The sequence below is a fragment of the Rhinoraja longicauda genome, chromosome 1, assembly GCF_053455715.1.
Source record: "Rhinoraja longicauda isolate Sanriku21f chromosome 1, sRhiLon1.1, whole genome shotgun sequence".
In the NCBI taxonomy this organism is placed as follows: domain Eukaryota; kingdom Metazoa; phylum Chordata; class Chondrichthyes; order Rajiformes; family Arhynchobatidae; genus Rhinoraja; species Rhinoraja longicauda.
Window position 1 is genome coordinate 129,453,744 of NC_135953.1, and position 22,703 is coordinate 129,476,446.

Below are 22,703 nucleotides of genomic sequence, written 5' to 3' on the forward strand. Positions count from 1 at the left end.
GCAGAGAAGATTTACGAGGATGTTGTTAGGACAGCAAGGCGAGAGGTTGGGCAGGAGGATGGGCGGGGTGATCTTATAGAAGTGTATAAAACCATGAGGGGAAATTAGATAGGGTAAATGAAGAGTCTCTCACCCAGAGTCCCATGGGTTTAAGGTGAAAGGGGAAAGATTTAATAGAAGGGGCAATGTTTTCACACACAGGTTTGTGGGTATATGGAGTGAGCTGCCATTTAAAAGACTTTTGGACAGGTATAAGGATAGGAAAGGTTGAGATGTATATGGGCCCAAAGCAGGCAGGTGCGTGTAGGAGAGATATAGGAGGCCCTTCCTTCCCGCTGCTGTGAGACTGCACAACCAGCACTGCTCCCAGCAGACGAGTTAACAATAACAGCTAAGAACACACAGAAAACTGATGACAATTTATGTATCTTTTATTTATTATGAATGATCTCTTGCTATCCATTTTGCTGCTGTAACACTGTAAATTTCCCCGGTGTGGGACGAATAAAGGAATATATTATTATTATTATTATTATCAGGTGGGACTAGCTTTGATGTGTCATCTTAGTCGGGCTGGATGTTGGGCTGATGGGCCTATTTCCGTGCTGTATTATGACTCTATCATATTATCCTTACCATTAGTCGGACATCTTAAATCAGATTGCATTCTGTTCTACCAGACTCTAATATTTTAGGATGAATCTGTAAAAGCAAAATATAAAGCCCAGCTTGACTATTTCACTGCTAAACATAGTTTACAGTTTAGTTTATTGTCAGGTGTACCGAGATACAGTAGAAAGCATTTGTGGCGCGCTAATCAGTCAGCGGAAAGACAATACGTGATTATAGTCGAACCATTTACAGTGCATAGATCCTTGATAAGGGAATAACGTTTAGTGCAAGGTAAAGCCAGCAAGGTCCAATCAAGGATAGTCCGAGGGTCACCAAAAGATGTAGTTTGTGGTTCTCTGTAGTAATCTGGAATGTAGAGAGAATAAATTGAGTAAATAAATTTCTTATGTCTTTACCAAATTACTGAGCCCTTACCCTATGTCTATTTACCCCGGAGCGGTTCGGTGGCGCAGCGGTAGAGTTGCTGCCTTGCAGCGCCAGAGACCCGGGTTCGATTCTGACCACGGGTGCTGTTGTTTGTTCTCTGGTTTTTCTCCGGGTGCTCGGTTTCTTCCCACACTCCAAAGATATGCAGGTTTATAGGTTAATTGGCTTTGGTTAAATTTGTCCCTGGAGTGTAGGATAGTATGAGGTGATTGCTGGTTAGCGTGAACTCAGTGGGCAGAAGGGCCTCTTTCTGTACTGTATCTCTAAAGTCTTAAAAACCTCCCCAAAAAGCTTGCTCTAGATTGTTCAACGGGATTAAAAACTGAAAAATAATTTGAGAATCTTGTGCAATTCAAATGGATTACCTTTCATTCTAACTCTTGTGCTCCAGCTAATCTAAATGAGTATGGTTGCCAGTGGACCAATACTGTATTTAAAAAGAAAATGGACTGTTGGGTACAGGCTACGTTTTTTGTTTGATATTCCTGACCTGCGCAGTGACTCGGGTTGAATCCTGCCAGGTAGGGTTCAATGGTCATGGCCACAGTATTGTTGCTCCCACTAGAGGTTTCTCTGCGTTGAATCGTTTCCCATGAAACAATAGCATCACCAACAACAAGTCCCATGTTAAATAGCTTTGGCAATCTAACAAATCAGCCCCCGAGCCAGCTGACTGTCAAAGACTGTCAATTAGCAGCTGCTCCTGTAGAGGTGCAGGGGACTTGCCAGTAGTCTCGTATTTAATTGAGCAATTAGCTGCTGTGTGCCTTTTCTTCCCCATTTAATATTCCTGGTCAAGGCACCCAAATTACGAGAGGGAGTCCCCGTGCTATTATCTTCTAAAATATATGATAGCCAGGATTTTCTGGCCAGAAAAAAAGCTCTGTCAACAGGTCACTGACCTCCGAAAGTAAATTGAAACGACATGGAGCAGTCTTTCTGAAGAGAAGTTCCAGGAACTGCTGGGGGAATCCTCTCTGAGGGAAAAAAAAAGACCTGCCCAAAATCCCTACCTTGCATTTGAAATACAATGCTGGAATAAGAACGGTGCAGAACAACAATCTTGTTCTCTGTTAGCACGACCAGGAACTGATTGTTAGCTTCAGGAAGGGAAAATAGAGGATCGACTGAACGGGTCAGCAGTTTCATGTTCCTGGGTGTGCATCTCTATAAAGATCTGTCTTGGGCCCAGCAGATTGGTGCAATCAGCTCATCAACTTTTCGGCTTCCTTAAGATTGAGGAGATTGAGAATGTCGTCCAGCACTATCAAAATTCTACAGGTATACAGTGGAGAGTATTTTGGCCACATAGTGGCCTGGTTCAGAAACTCAAACGCCCAGTAACGAAGAAGACTGTTCAAAGTGGTAGGCGTTGCCCAGTAATGAAGGAGGTTGTTGAAAGTGGTACTGACCTCCCCACCATCGAAGGGTCCCACAGGAGGTGCTGCCTCAAGAAGGCACCAAATGTCAACAAAGACCCACTCCACCCTGGCCATGCTCTCATTTTGTTCCTGTGCCATCCGGAAGAAGGTACAGGAGCTTGAGAACCATAACGTCCAAGTTCAAGAACAGCTTCTTCCCAGAAAACGCCAGACTCTTGAACACTGCCCAACATTAACCACAACCCTACTTCAGCAATGAAGAATGACACAAAATGCTGGAGTGAAAGGAATAGGTGGTGTTTTGGGTCGAGTCCCTTCATCAGACAGAATCATGGAGGCCGAAACTAGAGCTATGGGAAGGTACAGAACAAAGCGCCTGCAATGATGACTCAGGAAAGGAGGAGCCTACAATGGTCCATTGTTGGCTGGGGACGGGGTGATAATGAAGGAACACAAATTGTGAAATTAGCAAGAGGACTACGGTGGGGGAAAGACGGAGAGAGAGAGAGGGAATGCAAGGGTAAATAATGCTATCCATTGTATTCCAATTTTTAATTACACTAATTTTAGTTTAGTTTAGACATATATTGCGGAAACAGGCCCTTCGGCCCACTGGATCCGCACTGACCAGCAATCCCTGTACATTTACACTATCATACACAGACTAGGAACACTTTTTCTTTACATTTACCAAGCCAATTAACCTACAATCTTGTACGAAATTGGAGCGTGAGAGGAAGGAGATCTCAGAGAAAACCCGCATGGTCACGGGGAAAACGTACAAACTCCGTACAGACAGTACCCGTAGTCAGGATCGAACGCGGGACTCTGACGTGCATTCGCTGTAAGGCAGTGACTCTACCGCTGCTCTCCCGACCCATTGACTAAGGGGTGAAACCTGGGCCAGAACACAAAGGAATAAGTGATGTTTCGGATCGAGACCCAGTCTGAAGAAGGGTCTCGATCTGAAACGTCACCCTTTCCTTCTATCCAGAGATGCTGCCAATTCCACGGAGTTACTCCAGCATGTCTATCTTCGGTGTAAACCAGCATCTGTAGTTCCTTCCTACACAAATAAATGAGTTCAGGCACTGAATGGAGCAGCAGGTTCCCTGATCAATCCCATTGACGAAGCGGTGAAACCTGAGTCACAACATCATCCGTACCTATCATGATTATTTATCTTATCAAGTCTATCTCAAAGTATCTTTTGTTGACACATCATTATGTTTCCTGGACTGCCTGATCATTTATTGTCAACTCGAAGAGGCATTTGCTTCAAAGGCCATCCATTTATTTCTAATGTTGCTGCTAATTAAATGGTTGATTTTGGATGGATATTTTGGGGAATAATATTCATATATTCCTGTACCTTTAGAAGTTTAGTTTAGAGAATAGGCCCTTCGGTCCAGCAAGTCTGTGCTGACCAGCGATCCCTGTACTAGCACTATCCTACACACCAGGGACAATTTGCAATCTTTACCGAAGGCAATTAATCTACAAAACTACATCTTTGGAGTGTGGGAGGAAACCGGATCACCCAGATAAAACCCATGCGATCACAGGGAGAACGTACAAACTCTGTACAGACAGCACCCATAGTTGGGATCAAACCCAGGTCTTTGGCACTGTAAGGCAACAACTCTACCGCTGCACCACCGTGCAGGTTTAAAGTGCCTCTTTTAAATGTGAAGGACATTCTGCACTTGGATGGGAAGATGTTTGCTACACTTCGCTTCCCATCCTTTCATTCACATTCCTGACGTCGAACACTCCTTTTTTTTCTCTAACCCCTTCCAACTATACCTGTCAACCATGATTTACTGATAATGTTCTTGACCTTTTGTCTGAAGGCTGTGAGTTCAAGACCCATTCAAGAGACTTGAGCAAAATAGGCAGCTCCAATGCTATATATGAGTTGTGCACTGTCAGTCGTTACATCAAAGTTAATGTTTGGATTTTGGATGATATATACGGCATGGAAATGGGCCCTTTTGACCACTGAGTCCACATCGACCATCGATGTTAATCCACTTTGAAGAATGACAGTAGGATTATCCATGGCTTGCCAATGGTGCAAACACATTATTTGGTCATTATCAGATGTGATTCTGCTTTACATGAATTGGTATTCTCCCTATTTTACAGCACTGGCCACACTTCAAATGGCCCTTACTGAGAACCTTACTGGGATGTTATGAGATCTTGGAAGACATGGATCAAGGTGTATCAATTTTCTTTGAAGATGTAATACAAATTAGATGGTTGTTGCTTTGCTTCCAGTGGCGTCAGGTGATCTTGCCAGGACCGTTTGGGCACTGCCCCTCTGGTAACATTGTTGGTGACCCTTGCTATCAGCTCACAATCTCAGAATCAGCAATGGGGCAGGTACTGAAGAGCAACCAGTGACAGGGTCTGCACTCTTCCATCACAGTGACAGAGTCTGAACTCTACCATCACAATTTTGGTCAAGAGAGAACTGGTTGTAACGATGGGTGACCAAAATGAAATGTTGACTGTTTCTCTTTTCATGGATTTTGCTTGATCTACTGAGCTATACCGGCTTCATTGTTTTGGCTTCAGATTTGCAGCATCTGCAATTTCTTTTTTACATGTTTTATTTGCATGGAAATTACATTGGCTAACAAAGGTTTGGCCACATGGTGGCGCTCCTGAGGCATGATTACAGCCATGGCTTGGTTGACAGTCCTCTCACCTGTCTCTGATACTGGGGAACAAAATCCAGGTGGATACACCTGCACGGTCTGGTTGCACCGTTGGAAGTTGCATCTTTCAGGTGGGATTTAGACTGAGGTTCTTTCCCAATTCCGTGGCATTATCGTAATTGTGTGTTGGCCAATAGTTATCGCTCAAATCACCCAGAATCACTCAATATAACCTAGTCAATATCATGCTGGGAGCTAGTTGTGCACAAATCAGTTGCTCCATTTCCCACATTAAGACTGTGATTACACTTAAAAGGCACTTCTCAAGGAATAAACACCATGGAACATGCAGACCAATAAAAGTGCAGCATAATCCAGTTTTTCCTCTTCCCTTAAATAAATATTCTTTGGTAACAAAGTAGGAAAATTATGTGGTCCATTATGCATTCTAACCTGAAGTTAGGACGATTGTGTAAATTAAATTGGAACCTGTGTGTTCCCTGTCGAAGGAACGGTTCCAGCTCCTACCACTTAAGACCTGTTCCATACTAAATGGTCCTCTGTATACTTCTGCAATTTACTCATGAGCTAATATCACTTTTGATTCCACTTGAGGAACTTCAAATATGCCTTCATGTGAGAGGTGAGGACAACCAAACTTATTATAGTTGCATAGTTTACAGTGAATTTTACAGTGGACTTGAGCTTAATCAAATTATTTTGTGGTCCAGGGAATTTGTATATGGTTGCTCATTGATTGAAAGATAAATGATAGGCAAAGATTTGATGGTTTCTGCAACTTGAGATATTTAATTTTTTTTAAAGAATGCAATCTATAAATATCCTAAATGGTCTACATTGATTAAGCAATCTGTGAATACAAATAACTTGAATATTTTTTATTGAATGGGCTTCTGAATAATTGAATTTATTAAACTAGAAACGTTCTCACTCTGCTTAATGTGAAATCGTGCTTTGTCTCCAGTGCCGGAACTATTGCTTGGAAATTATGAATATAGTTAACAGATATTTTCTGATCATTTTAAAATATAATGTAATACAGTGATTCAACTAATCACAGACTATTTGAAAACTAACACCTAATTGAGATATTAAGCTTGCTGAACATTTTCATTGGATTTTCAGTCATCAATTTGGAAAAAAGAAAGATGAGAAAATAATGAAAAACTACATCTGTGAACTAAGAGTTATTGGCGATATGTTCCTCATCAGAGTCGACTGGAATAGCAGCAGGTTTTTCACAGGGTGGTAATGGCTCACAATCCTGGAGGTAAAGAAATGATCATAAAATTAAAAGGCAACGTAAATAACGAAGTCTCAAAATATTTTTGATCACATTTGTTGAAACAAGTGGTATATTTAGTTTAGTTTAGTTCAGAGATACAGTGCGGAAACAGGCCCTTTGGCCCACCGAGTCCACACCGACTAGCAATCCCCGCACACTAACACTATCCGAGGGTCAATTTACATTTATTCCAAGCCAATCAACCTACAAACCTATATGTCTTGGGAGTGTGGGTGGAAACCGAAGAAAACCCACACAGTCACGGGGAGAACGTACAAACTCTGTACAGACAGCACCCGTAGTCGGAATTGAGCCCGAGACTCTGGTGCTGTAAGCGCTCTAAGGCAACAACTCTACCGCTGTGCCACCATGCCACCCCATATATATTGAATAACAACATCTAGAACATCAATTAAGTAGAATCACTTGGATCTCTAGAAATATCAAAGCAATGCAATCCAGGTATATAGCATGTGTCTCAATTTAATTAGAGGGGAAAGTGAACTTTTCATTCAGATTCCAAGGGTGACCTGATAGAGGTAATTACGGAGACATGGATAAGGGAGATACCCAGAATCTTTTTTCCCCCTTGGTAGAGATCCCAAAAACAAGAAAGAATAGATTTAAGGTGAGAGGCAGGAGTTATAAAGTAGATGTGAAGGATAGATAAGCTTTTTTTAATAGAGTGCTTAATGTCAGGATCTTGCTACCAGGGAAGGTGATGGAATCAGATATAATTGCTGTGTTTAAGAGACATTAAGAGAGGGCCTTGCTTGATAAGGCATTAGAAGGATACAGACCTAATGGGATTAGTGTAAATGGGCAAAATGATCACCATGAACATGCTGTAAGACTGCGCAACAAAGGAAAATCCCTGGTTTCCGCTAATTATAGGTTTTTTCTTTTGCATATAACCAGGCAGTTTAACTAACTTTTGTCGTGCATTAATGTCCAGAAATAAATTAATGACATTTATAGGAACATAGACAGTAGTTGCAGGAGGAGGCCATTCAGCCCTTCAAGCCAGCACCGCCATTCAATGTGATCATGGCTGATCATCCACAATCAGTACCTCGTTCCTGCTTTCTCCCCATATCCCGTGATTCCCTTAGCCCAAAGAGCTAAATCTAACTCTCTCTTGAAAACATCACACTCCTGAATGAATCCACGTTGAATCTTCTTAAATCTAGTGGTAGTGAGAGTACGTGGATCTTCTCAGTAGAGTGAGTGACTAGTTTGATGCGTGTATCTGCGTGTGTCACTGTACATGGGAGCCAAGTATATTGGAAAAGGGAATAGACCAGACATTCACCTTATTCTTTTAAACTTAGACATTACCATTATACCATTGGGAATCATGTGTCAATCATTTATGTTATGGTACACAACTTACATTTTAGTTTAGAGATACAGCGCGGAAACAGGTCATTCAGCCCACCGAGTCCGCACCGACCAGCGATCCCCGCACATTCACACAAGCCTACACACACTAGGGACAATTTACACTTACACCAAGTATGCAAACACAAGCCAATTAACCTACAAACCTGCACGTCTTTGGAATGTGGGAGGAAACCGGAGCACCCGGAGAAAACCCACGCAGGTCACGGGGAGAACGTACAAACTCCATACAGACAGCACCCGTAGTCAGGATGGAACCCGGGTCTCTGGCGCCGCGAGGCAGCAGCTCTACCCGCTGCACCACCGTGCTGCCATATCAGACATATCAGATTAGGATGAGACCAAGACTATCAAATGTAATTAAAAATGAAAGTAACTTAGTGAAGCATAGTACTGTGCTGCAGCAGGTTATTCTATCCACTGTATTTAATTTATGTTTGCAAATAAGATTAATTAAAATAGATTTTATGCTTTAAGAATTTAAAAAAGCCAATGCCATTTTGATCAATCTTGGGAGGATATCGTTATTGCTATCACTGTGGTAATTTATAAATGAATTAGATTAACTAAATCCAATTTAAATGTATAAATTGTTAATCACTATATTATATTATGGTCCGCAAAACTTAGGAGTAATAAATATTATAGTTGGAGAGTATGGCCATGGTAAACTTGAATACTATAATACCTAAAACACATTTTTAATCATTGTGGTTGCTGCAAAATGTCATTATGCTAAGTGTATTCTTTGGACAGCTCTCTACAAGTAGAGTAAGAATCTAGTTAAATGATTAGCAGACCTGCAAGATGCAACTGCATTATAGATCCGCAGGTCAGAAATCTCAGAGAATTGATTGAATGCAGTGGACATTTCTTATTGAAGAGGCTTGTCTCTCTCTCCAACCAGTCTACAGAGAGAGGTCAGATCTCCCTCACCAACCAACCAGTCTACAGAGAGAGGTCACATCTCTCACCAACCAACCAGTCTACAGAGAGTCACATCTCCCTCATCAACCAGTCTAGGAAACTTGCGGATAAACACAGAGTGCTGGAGTAACTCAGCAGGTCAGGCAGCATCTGTGGAGAACATGGATAGGTGTCGTTTCACAGAGTGCTGGAGCAATGAGCAATTAAAGAATTCAATTCAATGAGCAATTAAAGAATATTTCCAGTAACATTGGCAATCAATTAGTGCGGGACACCATTTTCACTTTTTGGCCTCAACAGAAAAATTATTTGCACATTCATGATATCAGCTTGATGTTTTCTCTCATTTGCACTGTTGAAAATTGATGTTCTTTCAGCATAGCCCCATGCACATTTCAGATGCTGATTTTCTCTGGGATTTATTTGAATAGGTCACAATAACCTTCTAGAGAACCTAACTCAACATTCTTAGAGTCTGGAGTGACTGTCTGCAGGATATTTAACTGTGGGGTCATCCAAGTCTGATCCAAATGTCATCCTGTAACAATTTCCATGTACATTACTTTGTAGCAATGAAGAACCAGAGTTCTCATCGTGGATGTCTATCTTCAAGGTCTGTAATAAATAGTATTTTTTCCTGGGATCAGATGGTCAGACAATGAGTGCCAGCTACATGAGTCTACATAAAGTTTAAGAGTTAGAAATTTCTGAACCATTGTCATGTTGAAAAAGGTCTGTCTACTTAGTCATGTCACATTCTGAATGCATGTTACATTTCACAGGGGAAAGCAATGAGCAGTGTTGACACGTTTAACTTCACCTTGTTTGATATTGTGAGGAACAATCAGAATAAAAGGATGTACCTTTATAAAGGAGATGAGGGGGAAATTCTTTAGCCAGAGGGTGGTGAATCTATGGAGTTCATTGCCACAGACAGCTGTGGAGGCCAAGGCATTCGGTATTTTTAAAGCAGAGATTGTTAGGTTCTTGATCAGTAAGGGTGTCAAAGGTTGGGAGAAAGCAGAAGAAAGGAGCTGAGAAGGAATCCAACGAATAATTTGTTGCCAGCTCTGTCTGTATTAGATTGCAATGTAAATGCTGGATACAAAAAATAGACCAAGGTCTCCCGGTTCTGTTTTCTCTCAGTTTCCTTTTTTCTCGCTCTTCCAGTAGTAAATTGAAATAAAGAACAGCAAATGCTGGTTTACAAAAAAAAGAGACAACGTGCTGGAGTAACTCAGTGCATCAGGCAACATCCCTGGTGAATGTAGATGAGTTTCGTATCATACTCAAGTCATGGTGCAATACAGCATGAATACCAGCCCATTGGCCCCTGATTCTGCACCCATTTTTGAACAAATCCTACCCTAATAATGTGTAGGAAGGAACTGCAGATGCTGGTTTAAACCAAAGATAGACACAAAAAGCTGGAGTAACTCAGCGGGACAGGCAGCATCTCTGCAGAGAAGGAATGGGTGACGTTTTGGGTCTGGGAGACTGGGAGCCTGAAGAAGGGCCACAACCCGAAATTTCACCCATTCCTCCTCTCCAGAGATCCAGCTTTTTGTGTCTATCTACCCCAATAATGTTATTCTCTCCACATTCCCGACACCTCCTGTCAGATTCCACTGCTCACCGACAAAGGGGCAATTTGCAGCTGTGAATTAACCTATCCATCCACACATTATGGTGGGTCAGAGGACACTAGAGCACCCCCAGGAAAGCCATGTGGTCACAGAAATCATGCAAACTCCACGTAGACAGCACCAGAGCTTTGGATCGAACCTCGGATGCTAGAGCTGTGCGATGTGCCACTGTGTCATGTGCGATTTAATTATTTTCTACCAGTGAATGTCAAAAAATACCTACCAGTGCTGGATCAAATTTCCTATTGTGACCCATTCCAGTCCTTTTATGCCATCCTCTTCCTTTAAGGGGCCATGCCAGGTAGGCTCTGCTAAGCGGTTGGCGATCAAGTACATTAGGAGGAGGTTGCCTGGGAAAATAATGCATATCAGTATCTTTTTTACAGTTTATAGAAAAAAATCTGTTAAATCAGTTATACTTGGATATAGAAAAGCAAAATAAAGAAAATTAAACAAAGATCTCAAGCTTATTTGGAGTGAGATCCATTGCAGAGATGGTCAGGTGCACATGCTGATGTAATGAGTTTTGGAAGGTGAACAGGTAACAGCTTCCTACAGACCCACTGATTGTAACAAAATTCTTTCATAGAGACAAACGGCACTGGGGCGACACAGTTGTTGCCTTATGGTGCCAGCGACCTGGGTTCGATCCTGTTTACGGGTGCTGTCCGTATGAAGTTTGTAAGTTCTCCCTGTGACCTTATGGGTTTTCTCCGGGTGCTCTGGTTTCCCTCCCAAAGATGTACAGGTTTGTAGGTTAATTGGCTTTGGTAAAAATTGCAAATTGTCCCTCGTGTGTAGGATACAGCTAGAGTATGGGTGATCGTTGGTTGGTGTGGACTCCATGCTGCATCACTCAACTAAACTAAACTACAGAAATGGGTCCTTCAGCCCAACTTGCCAATGCCAACCAAGATGCCTACGCTGGTTTCATCTGCCCACGTTTGGCCCATATCGTAAATCTTTCTTAATCATGTACCTGTCCAAATGTCATGCAGAGTAGATATTAGTTCTAATTTAATTGATAACTCTTTGAACTATTTGTTTTTACATTAAGGTTTTGGCTAAAATTCATGTACCAGAAGGTATGTTTAATATCTAAAATATTGATATTCACGGTTTAAACTATACCATCCGAAGATAGCTGGGTCATTGGTGTAACATCACATAAGATTAGCTTACGCTCCAGTCCTGAATATTCTTTCAAAATAATAATACACCCTGCCTTATAAATGTGCAGGAGACAATTTTAATGGAGAAAAAAAGACAGAAGCTGCTGGAGTAACTCAGTAGGTCCGGCAGCATCTCTGGAGAAGATGGATAGGTGACGTTTTGAGTCGGGACTCTTCTTTAGACATTGTATGAGAAGGAGAAAGCTGGAAGAGAAGTGGGGGTCTGGTGAGTGATTGGTGGATATGAGGTGGAGTTAATTGATCGATGGGTGGGCAAAGACCAGAGATGAGAGGAAGACAAAAGGCTGTTAGATAGGAAGAGAAGAGGCACAAAATGTGAAGCCAGGGGAATGGTTATAGGTGGAAGGGGACAGGGGAAAGGATTGTTGTTGGTTAGTTATCTAATATTGGAGAATTCAATGTTCATACCATTGGGTTTCTAAGGTACCCGTGGAATATGAGGTGTCGTTCCTCCAATTTGCTTGTGGCCTCACTTGGCAGTGGAGGAGGCTCAGGACAGAAAGATTGGTATGCGAAGGGAAGTAAAAAATGGTTAGAAACCGGAAGATCCAGTAGTCCTTTGCGGACTGAGCACGTGTTCAGCAAAATGGTCGACTCGTTTTCACTTGGGCTCGTTGATGTAAAGGAGGCGACATCAAGAAAACCACATGCAGTCGATGAGGTTAGAGGAGGTGTTTCACCTGGAAGGGTTGCTGGAGTACGTGGATGGATGTGAAGGAGGATGTATAGTGACATTACATCATCTGTGGTTGCAGGGTAATAGCCTGGGCTGGAAATAGTTTGGGTGAGAAAGGATAAGTGAACCAAGGTGTTGCAGAGGGACAGAGAGGTTTGGGAAGATATGATTGGTGGTGAGATCACGTTCAATGTGGCAGAAATGTCAGACAATGAGGTGTTGGATGCAGAGAAAGGTGGGTGAATGGTAAGGACCAAGGGAAATCTATCTTTGTTCCATCTGGGGGGAAAAAGAGTGAGAACATAACTACAAGACACAGAAGTGACATGGGTGAGGGGTCCCCTACAACTGCAGGGGGAAACCATCTTTATTAAAGAGAGGGCATTTCAGATGCTCAGCAATAGAAAGCCTCATCTTGGGAGCATGTGCGGGGAGACTGAAACATTGAGTGTTGGGGAATGGCATCTTTGCAAGAGATGGGGTGGGAGGAGGTGCAGGTCCAGTTAATCATGGGAATCAGTGATGTCAGTTGATGTGTAGGAAGGAACTGCTGGTTTAAACCAAAGATGGCCACAAAATGCTGGAGTAACTCAGTGGGCAGGCAACATCTCTGGAGAGAAGGAATGGGTGATGTTTTGGGTTGAGACCCTTCTTCAGACTGAATTATTATTGTTAAACATTGTTTAACAAAATGTTGGAGTAACTCAGCAGAACAGGCAGCATCTCTGGAGACAAGGAATGGGTGATGGTTTGGATCGAGACGCTTCTTCAAACTGTTTCCGCGCTGTATCTCTAAACTAAACTGAACTAGAGTATGAAGTTGCATGAGGAGTCTGTTGTGCACGATGTAACTGAAAGTGTTGATAGAGCAATCTGCAGGTGAAAACTGGAGGGCTTGCAAAATTAAATGCTTGGTGTTTATAACTGGCTGTTCACTGGGTACTCACACAGCTTTTGTGGTTATAGTTGGGCCTGTGCTACTCAGCATATTTCAGTGAGAGCCTCATTACTAGCTGGCTGTTCAAGTGTGGTTTCTCACTGATATGAAATATGTGAATTGGCTTCAGCATTATTACAGAATATTAGTATGTACGTTGTTGAATAATGTAACATTGGAGTCAACACCTAACTTTCTAATTCAGGGTTACCTTTGTCACTTCCGCATCATTTTTGCATCAAAATTACATTTTAAGCTCAATGTGTTACAACTGGGGATAACCAGTTACAACCCAGAATAACAAAATATCCAGAGTGAGTGGATCGTTTGTAGTGCAACCCTGCCTACACAATTGATACCTTCCAAAATTAAACAGTAAACCCTTGTTATAACAGACCGGGAGGTGGGGGGGAGAGTGGATGGTGTCCGTTAATGACGATTGTCTGATATATCTGAGTACGGGATTATCATTGTTTCAGTAGTAGAAACAAAGAACTGCAGATGCTGGTTCATACACAAATGGACACAAAGTGCTGGTGTAACTCAGCAGATCAGGCAGCATCTCTAAAAAAAATGGAGAGGTGACCTTTACGGGTCGAGACCCATCTTCAGAATCCAGGTGAGATGGTGGTCCCAGCCTAGCTGGCGGCCAGAGGAGAGCTGAGGATTGGTGGAATCAATGGTCGCGGCCCACAGGTGGCCGGGGGGCAGGTAAGGGATGGCAGTGGTGGCGGCAGCGACAGTGGCAGGGACAGCCTGGAAGCTGCCGAGGAAGCTGTGTGGGCTGTCTGTGGCGGCAGTAGGTCTGGCTTGAAAGCAGCCGGGGAGGCAGTGCAGGCCAGGAGTGGCATCGGAGGTCCAGCCTAGGAGGTGAAGGTTGAATCCAGGTGAGATGGCGGTCCGTCCTCTATCACCAAAGTCCATTATAAAGAAGTCCGTAATAATGAGGGTTCATTGTATTTGCTATTTCGATATAAAATACCTGAGATCCACAAACAATGATAATTCCGTATTTACCATGAAGGAAAATTATGTGCTGGTGAAGGGTACTTAAACACCATACGAAAACTTGAATTCAAATCATTTTGGTTAAATGTATGGATGTGGTTTCAAGGGTGCTGTGTTCAAGTCCACATTTCAACTTTCTGATATATCCAAAAGAACATACCATGGATTTTGATAACGATGAGTCACTTTATCGTCAGCAAGGTCTCGGAATTCCCCTCGCTAAAAATAAGATGTATAAAGAGGATGGTGAACAATAAGCTGAGATTTTCTCTATATAAAAGTTAATAGTCTCCTCTCAAAGTCAAGACAATTTTGCTGACCTTTAAAATAATCTCATTAAACCAGATGCAAAAAAGACCTTGAAATTCACCTTGAATTTTAATTGAATTGAATTTAAGTTCATTGAAGTATATTTGTAGAAAACATTGCCCATATTAGATAAACACCATTTAATTAAATGCACATTACCCACATAGCCCACTTAATGATTGATAATATGAACAAAGATATGATCAAAGATTTCAAACTTGGTTCCTGAGGTATGTACTTTTACCTGTCAGATGTAGTTTTGTAACATTGTTTCTTTCTTGAATGAGTTATGAAATAATCAATAAATCATTTAACAAATGACAGAATTGAGAATTTAATTTTCATTTTACCACTGTCTCGTGGAGAAAACCTTCATGGGATCATTTGAAAGCACATTAACCAAATTTAATTTTTTTAAATAGGATTGTCAATCTTAATTTAAATTTGAAATTCAAAGATCAGAATTTAAAATTGATCCAATACTAATGGCACCTTTTCAATAAAAACTGAACTGGCTCTCTTGTTAATTTATTTACAAACTACATGGATTCCATATTTTGTCTAATAATGTTGGGCCGGTGGGTGTAGGATAGTGTTAATGTACGGGGATCGCTGGGCGGCACGGACTTGGTGGGCCGAAAAGGCCTGTTTCCGGCTGTATATATATGATATGATATGATATGATATGATCATTGGAAATACAATTCTGAGATTTAGATTATAGAGAAGTGCACACGAACATTTGCTCCATTTCATGCCTCTGCTCAGACACTGAATAGTCCTGATACTGAAGACGGAAACACTCAAAACCTTGTGATCAAAGAATGCATCCTTTGGTCTAATAAGCACAAACTTTGACCAAAAAACTAAATAAATGAACATTAACAATTGAAATTTATAGTTGTAAATTTAGTACCTTGATTTGCATGCCACTTAAGAGAGTTGTTCTATTCAGATAATCCCCTACACACAGGCCCCAACCAATCGCTCCTACATTGTTGTCCTTGCGTGTTTGAAATGAAGCACAAGGTGCAGGACGAAACAAGTAGTTTAGGTTGCTGGTATTTTCAGGGGAGATGTACCTACTCTCACCGATATAGTACGGGTAGTCTGCGTATTTTGTTCTGTAATCACTTGTTGCATTTGGTCCTGGAAAAAGAAAACTTGAAATGTAACAGCAGTTCAATCCATATTTCAATACTTTGATTTATTCATCAATTCTCAAAGTATTATCAGAACAGAAATAACCCATTCAGCTCTTGAACCTGTTCCATCATTAATTGATTTAAAAGCTAATAACTCCAGCCACATGCTGGATATCCATATCCTTTTTAAAATTCTTGTCCTGAGAAGTTATATTCATCTCAGATTCATTATTTTCTGTCATAATTTTATAAGCTTTATATGCTTTTTTATTTTCATCAAATCTCACCTCACCCTTATCCTTCCTAAAGAAAACAGTCACAGTCATTCTAATCTACTCGTGTAACTACATTCCCTCCTTCCACAAACTTTCATGAATGTTCACAGGACCTTCTCTAAAAACCTCACATCCTTCCTCTAATGAGGTGAATGGAATCAACACAATACTCCAGTTGAAGTTGAACTTGTGCTTCAAGCTGATTCACTATGATTCCATCTTGTCTCTCCTCATTTGTCCTACTAAAACACATCACTCCAATTTTTCCTGCAATTAAACTTTATCCCTGTCCATTCCAGCAGCCTGTTTATATTCTACCACATTTTATGACTATCCTCTTTGTGGTTCGCAATGCAGCCTGGTTTTATCACCGGTAAATTTAGAAAATGTGTACTGCACCCACAAGTCCAATACTGATATCCCTGGGGAACACAATTCATCTTTCATCAGTCTTAAAGGACTATTCACTAGAATCCTCTGTATCTGTTACTTGGCTAACTTTGTATCCATGCTATCGATGTCCCTTTTATTCCATATGCTTCAGCTTTGCTAATAACCCTGTCATAATTGCAACTTATCAAAAAACCTGGAGGTCCATCTACAGAAAAAACAACAATAACCTCATCAACTCTGTCCTTCACTTCATCAACAAGTACACCCAGTACATCGCTCCACTACATCGAGCATGTGGACTGGACTTTTTACAAAATATGGCAACTCGTGCATGTGCGAGCAATGTAAAAAGAATTTCAATGCGCAGTGCATATGTGACAATAAAGAACCATTGAACCAAATTCTATCAGATTGGTCAAACATAATTTATCCTCAATTTTGCCTTAATTTATCTACTTTCTTCCAGGTGACTATTAATCTTCTCCAGGATCAATGTTTTTAAAAGATTTCTTACCTCTAATGTTAACGTGACTGGACTGTAGTTGCTGAGCTTCTCTACTCAACAAGAGAATAAAATGAATCACTCCTGAAGGTGATCAACCGGAAGTAGTTGTGCATGTGGGCACAAACGACGTCGGGAGGAAGAGGAAGGAGATACTGCAGCGTGAGTTTAGGGAGTTAGGAAGAAGACTGAGAAGTAGGACGTCGAGGGTGGTTATCTCTGGACTGCTGCCTGTACCTCGTGCTGGTGAGGGCAGGAACAGAGAGATCGGGGATATGAATGTATGGCTGAGGGGCTGGTGCAGGGAGCAGGGATTTAGATTTCTGGACCACTGGGATCTCTTCTGGGGTAGGGGTGACCTGTACAAAAGGGACCTGCCAGAAAGGGACCAACATTCTGGCAGGCGGGTTTGCTAGTGCTACAAGCGTGGCTTTAAACTAAGTAGTGGGGGGGAGGGGTTGACAAATTGGGAATATGGAGATGGAGTTAAAGGGGAAGCGAATACAGGAGAAACTGTAAAGGACTCTCGTATGAATGGGAAGGGAAGTTCTAGAAGGGATATGAGAGTAAGGTCAGGGCCAATTGTGACCGGTGTGAGAGGGGAGGTAAATACCGAAGTTAAAGTGTTGTATTTAAATGCGCGAAGTATAAGAAATAAAGTGGATGAGCTTGAGGCTCAGTTAGACATTGGCAAGTATGATGTTGTGGGAATCACTGAGACATGGCTACAAGAGGACCAGGGCTGGGAGCTGAATATTCAGGGGTACACAACGTACAGAAAAAACAGGCAGGTGGGGAGAGGGGGCGGGGTAGCTCTGTTGGTAAGGAATGATATTCGCTCCCTTGCAAGGAGTGACATAGAATCAGGAGATGTAGAATCAGTATGGATAGAGATGAGGAATTGTAAGGGTAAAAAGACCCTAATGGGAGTCATCTACAGGCCCCCAAACAGTAGCCTCGACTGAGGGTGCAAGTTGAATCAGGAGCTAAAATTGGCATGTCACAAATGTAATGCTACGGTGGTCATGGGAGATTTCAACATGCAGGTAGACTGGGAAAATCAGGTTGGTAATGGACCCCAGGAAAGAGAGTTTGTGGAGTGCCTCCGAGATGGATTCTTAGAACAGCTTGTACTGGAGCCTACCAGGGAGAAGGCAATTCTGGATTTAGTGTTATGTAATGAACCTAAGGGGACTCGAGGTAAATGAGCCATTAGGAGGCAGTGACCACAATATGATAAGTTTTACTCTACAAATGGAGAGGGAGAAGGGAAAATCGGAGGTGTCAGTATTACAGTATAGCAAAGGGGATTACAGAGGCATGAGGCAGGAGTTGGCCAAAATTGACTGGAAGGAGGCCCTAGCAGGGAAGATTGTGGAACAGCAATGGCAGGTATTCCTGGGAATAATGCAGAAGTTGCAGGATCAATTTATCCCAAAGAGGAGGAAAGATTCTAAGGGGAGTAAGAGGCACCCGTGGCTGACAAGGGAAGTCAAGGACAACATAAAAATAAAAGGGAAGAAGTATAACATAGCAAAGAAGAGTGGGAAGCCAGAGGATTGGGACTCTTTTAAAGAGCAACAGAAGATAACTAAAAAGGCAATACGGGGAGAAAAGATGAGGTACGAGGGTAAACTAGCCAATAATATAAAGGAGGATAGTAAAAGCTTTTTTAGGTATGTGAAAAAAATAGTCAAGGCAAATGTGGGTCCCTTGAAGACAGAAGCAGGGGACTTTATTATGGGGAACAAGGAAATGGCAGAAGAGTTGAACCGGTACTTTGGATCTGTCTTCACTGAGGAGGATACAAACAATCTCCCAGATGTTCTAGTGGCCAGAGATCCTAGGGTGACAGAGGAACTGGAGGAAATCCACATTAGGCAGGAAAAAGTTTTTGGTAGACTAATGGGACTCAAGGCTGATAAATCCCCAGGGCCTGATGGTCTGCATCCCAGGGTGCTTAAGGAGGTGGCTCTAGAAATTGTGGACGCATTAGTAATTATTTTCCAATGTTCCATAGATTCCGGGTCAGTTCCTGTGGATTGGAGGGTAGCTAATGTTATCCCACTTTTCAAGAAAGGAGGGAAGAGAGAAAACGGGAAATTATAGACCAGTTAGTCTGACATCAGTGGTGGGGAAGATGCTGGAGTCAATTATAAAAGACGAAATTGCGGAGCATTTGGATCGCAGTAACAGGATCGTTCCGAGTCAGCATGGATTTACGAAGGGGAAATCGTGCTTGACTAATCTACTGGAAATTTTTGAGGATGTAACTAGGAAAATTGACAGGGGAGAGCCGGTGGATGTGGTGTACCTCGACTTTCAGAAAGCCTTCGACAAGGTCCCACATAGGAGATTGATGGGCAAAATTAGAGCACATGGTATTGGAGGTAGGGTACTGACATGGATAGAAAGTTGGTTGACAGACAGAAAGCAAAGAGTGGGGATAAATGGGTCCCTTTCAGAATGGCAGGCAGTGACTAGTGGGGTACCGCAAGGCTCGGTGTTGGGACCGCAGCTATTTACAATATACATCAATGACTTGGATGAAGGGATTAAAAGTACCATTAGCAAATTTGCCGATGATACAAAGCTAGGTGGCAGTGTGAACTGTGAGGAAGATGCTATGAGGTTGCAGGGTGACTTGGACAGGTTGTGTGAGTGGGCGGATGCATGGCAGATGCAGTTTAATGTGGATAAGTGTGAGGTTATCCACTTTGGTGGTAAGAATAGGAAGGCAGATTATTATTTGAATGGTGTCAAGTTAGGAAAAGGGGACGTACAACGTGATCTGGGTGTCAGGTACAGCAGGCAGTGAAGAAAGCCAATGGAATGTTGGCATTCATAACAAGAGGAGTTGAGTATAGGAGCAAAGAGGTCCTTCTGCAGTTGTACAGGGCCCTAGTGAGACCACACCTGGAGTACTGTGTGCAGTTTTGGTCTCCAAATTTGAGGAAGGATATTCTTGCTATTGAGAGCGTGCAGTGTAGGTTTACTAGGTTAATTCCCGGAATGGCGGGACTGTCATATGTTGAAAGACTGGAGCGACTAGGTTTGTATACACTGGAATTTAGAAGGATGAGAGGGGATCTTATCGAAACGTATAAGATTATTAAGGGGTTGGACATGTTAGAGGCAGGAAACATGTTCCCAATGTTGGGGGAGTCCAGAACCAGGGGCCACAGTTTAAGAATAAGGGGTAGGCCATTTAGAACAGAGATGAGGAAAAACTTTTTTAGTCAGAGAGTTGTGAATTGTGGAATTCTCTGCCTCAGAGGGCAGTGGAGGCCAATTCTCTGAATACATTCAAGAGAGAGCTAGATAGAGCTCTTAAGGATAGCGGAGTCAGGGGGTATGGGGAGAAAGCAGGAACGGGGTACTGATTGAGAATGATCAGCCATGATCACATTGAATGGCGGTGCTGGCTCGAATGGCCTACTCCTGCACCTATTGTCTATTGTCTATTGACTCCCCACTCCTCTGGATCCACTCCTGCATCCAAAGAGCATTGAAACATTATAGTCAATGCCTCTTCGATTTCCTCCATTTCCCCTTTGCCACCAAATCCTTGGCTGCATTATATCCTGTCTTGGTGACTTATTTTAACTTCAGACAAATCTAATATCTTTATGAAATTGATTTTTAATGTATTTAATGTTTCAGCTATCTCCACCATTATTCCTTTGGAAGCAACCTCTCCCCTGGTGAAGATAGGTGCAAAGTACTCATTTAGTATTTTACACTGCCCTTCACATCCAAGTACAGGTTTCTATTTTTGTCATAGATATGCACACCCACTCCTCCATGTACTAACCAAAAGGCTGTCTTTTGAATTATGATCTGATCTGCATTTATTAACCTTTTATTTCAGATTTCGAGCATTATTTGTGATCTGCATCTCACATTTCCTTCCTTTTATTCCTCTCTACTGCCCCCACTCAATTCTCTTTGTGTACACTTCACCAGACAATTCAGCTATGAATTGGGGCGGCACAGTGGTGCAGTGGTAGAGCTGCTGCCTTACAGCGGCATAGACCCAGGTTCGATCCTGACAAGCCAGGTTCGATCCTGACAGGTGCTGTCTGAATGGAGTTTGTACATTCTCCCTGTGACCGCGTGGGTTTTCTCCGGGTGCTCCGGTCCCCCGTCCCCCCACATTCCAAAAAAGTGCAGGTTTGTAGGTTAATTTGTTTCTGTAAATTGTCCCTGGTGTACACACTGTGTAGGATGGAACTAATGTAGGGATGATCGTTGGTCAGCGCAGACTCGGTGCATCAAACAGCCCGTTTTCATGCTGCATCTCTCTACACTCTAAGCTATGATTAACCATCATTCAACAGCCTTCCTTGGAGGACACCAACATCATTTGTATCACCGAGATAATTGTGGATCTCCACCCTTACACAGGCATTCTCTTTGCATTCTCCAGTTTTACCCATTTCTACATTGTCAAACATAATTCTGATGAAATTGAAAAGATCATTGAAATGAAGTATTACCTCTTGTTTCATTCTCCACTGAAGTCACCTAACTACTATCTCCAGCATTTTGTTTTTATTTCATTTCAAACTTGGGACCTGGACTCGCAGGTCATATCTTATTCTGCTCTGCAAACTTTTGTAATTGTGACTGCTGCTTTTTATTAGATCATCATCACCCTTTTGCCAAGAGCCACATTTGGGAACTCCCTTCCTCAACCTCTCTACTTCTCCACCCACCACCCCCCCCCCCCCCCCCTCCTTTCAGGCTCATCTTGAAAACTATCTCTTACCTGTTCTTCAGTATCCAATATATCAAATTCTGCCTTGTAACACTGCCATGAAGCACCTTCTGGCATCTTACCACGTTGAAAGCTCGATTGAAATGTGAGCTATCGATTTCATAAATTGTTTAAGATGTGCAACATTAAGATTAGTAAGAACTGAACATCAATTTAATCTGCAAAATGAAAACACCCTCTTTTTATATTGCTTTGGAATAAATGGTTAGTGAATGCATCACGAATTTCTATTTTTCACAAATTATCCCCATTAATTAAAATAATTTAAAAGCCCATAAAGGAAGGAAACGAGAAAGATAAAACGCTCTCCCTGTGGACGGTAATTGTTCGAGTCCACACAATGCTGCATTGAGTTATTAATTACCTGTAAATACAACGGGTGCTCTGCCTGGATTAGCGGATCTATGGGACTGAAATGGGTTGTTCCTGGCCTGAAGGAGAGACATGTGTTTCCAGATATTTTTGCGCAACTGGAATGTAAATGTTACCCACGAAAGGCTTGAAGCGAGTTGTATGAATTCATTGTCAATTGAATCTCCAGCCGAGAGGGAATGTATCAACAAAAATGATAATGACGTCGCGTTGCTATGGAAACAGATCGGGTTGCAAAGACAGTGTGGTGACGAAGGTCGGGTGAGGACAGACAGCACAGAGATCGAGAGAGAGCAAAGAGTCCCTATGTAGTGGGGGAGCAGGATCAGAGTACGCAGAGACGGGGGGAAAGGACAGGGCTAGAGATAACACTGACACTGGAGATAACAGTAGGCAGCAGAAGCATAGGGACAGAGGCAGGGAAAGTGCAGAGTCAAGGAAGGCACAGGAGTCCAGAAACACAGAGCCAGGGAGACGGCAGAGGCTGGGAGCGAGACCAGAGGGAGGGGAGCATCAGTGTCAGTGTCAAGAAGGGTCGGGACTACATGCAGGGAGGGACTCGATCCAGATGGACAACTGTGGGCAGAAGCAGGGAGAGAAGCACCGGTCAGGGAAGAGCTGGGGTCAGAGACATAATCTGATAATGCCTCAAAAGCTGAAACAGCTTAAGTGGAAGACATTTATCCACGTTAGCTCATACTAATCAATGCATATTCAATCAAACTG

General features: G+C 42.3%; 1 protein-coding gene across 2 annotated transcripts; it reads right to left on the bottom strand.

Annotated features, from left to right (window-relative positions):
- Positions 1–849: 849 nt before the first annotated feature.
- Positions 850–22,337, bottom strand: spmip2 (sperm microtubule inner protein 2). 2 transcript variants are annotated; one of them, XM_078406723.1, is made up of 5 exons: positions 21,970–22,337; positions 15,427–15,659; positions 14,362–14,420; positions 10,611–10,737; positions 850–978 (listed from the first exon to the last, which is right to left on the bottom strand). In XM_078406723.1, the coding sequence occupies exons 1-5, from the start codon at positions 22,049–22,051 to the stop codon at positions 859–861; spliced, it is 621 nt and encodes a 206-aa protein (XP_078262849.1). In that variant the 5' UTR covers positions 22,052–22,337; the 3' UTR covers positions 850–858. The 2 variants fall into 2 exon arrangements, with proteins under 2 accessions (XP_078262849.1, XP_078262858.1); XM_078406732.1 differs by lacking the exon at positions 850–978 and adding an exon at positions 5,906–6,392.
- Positions 22,338–22,703: the final 366 nt, after the last annotated feature.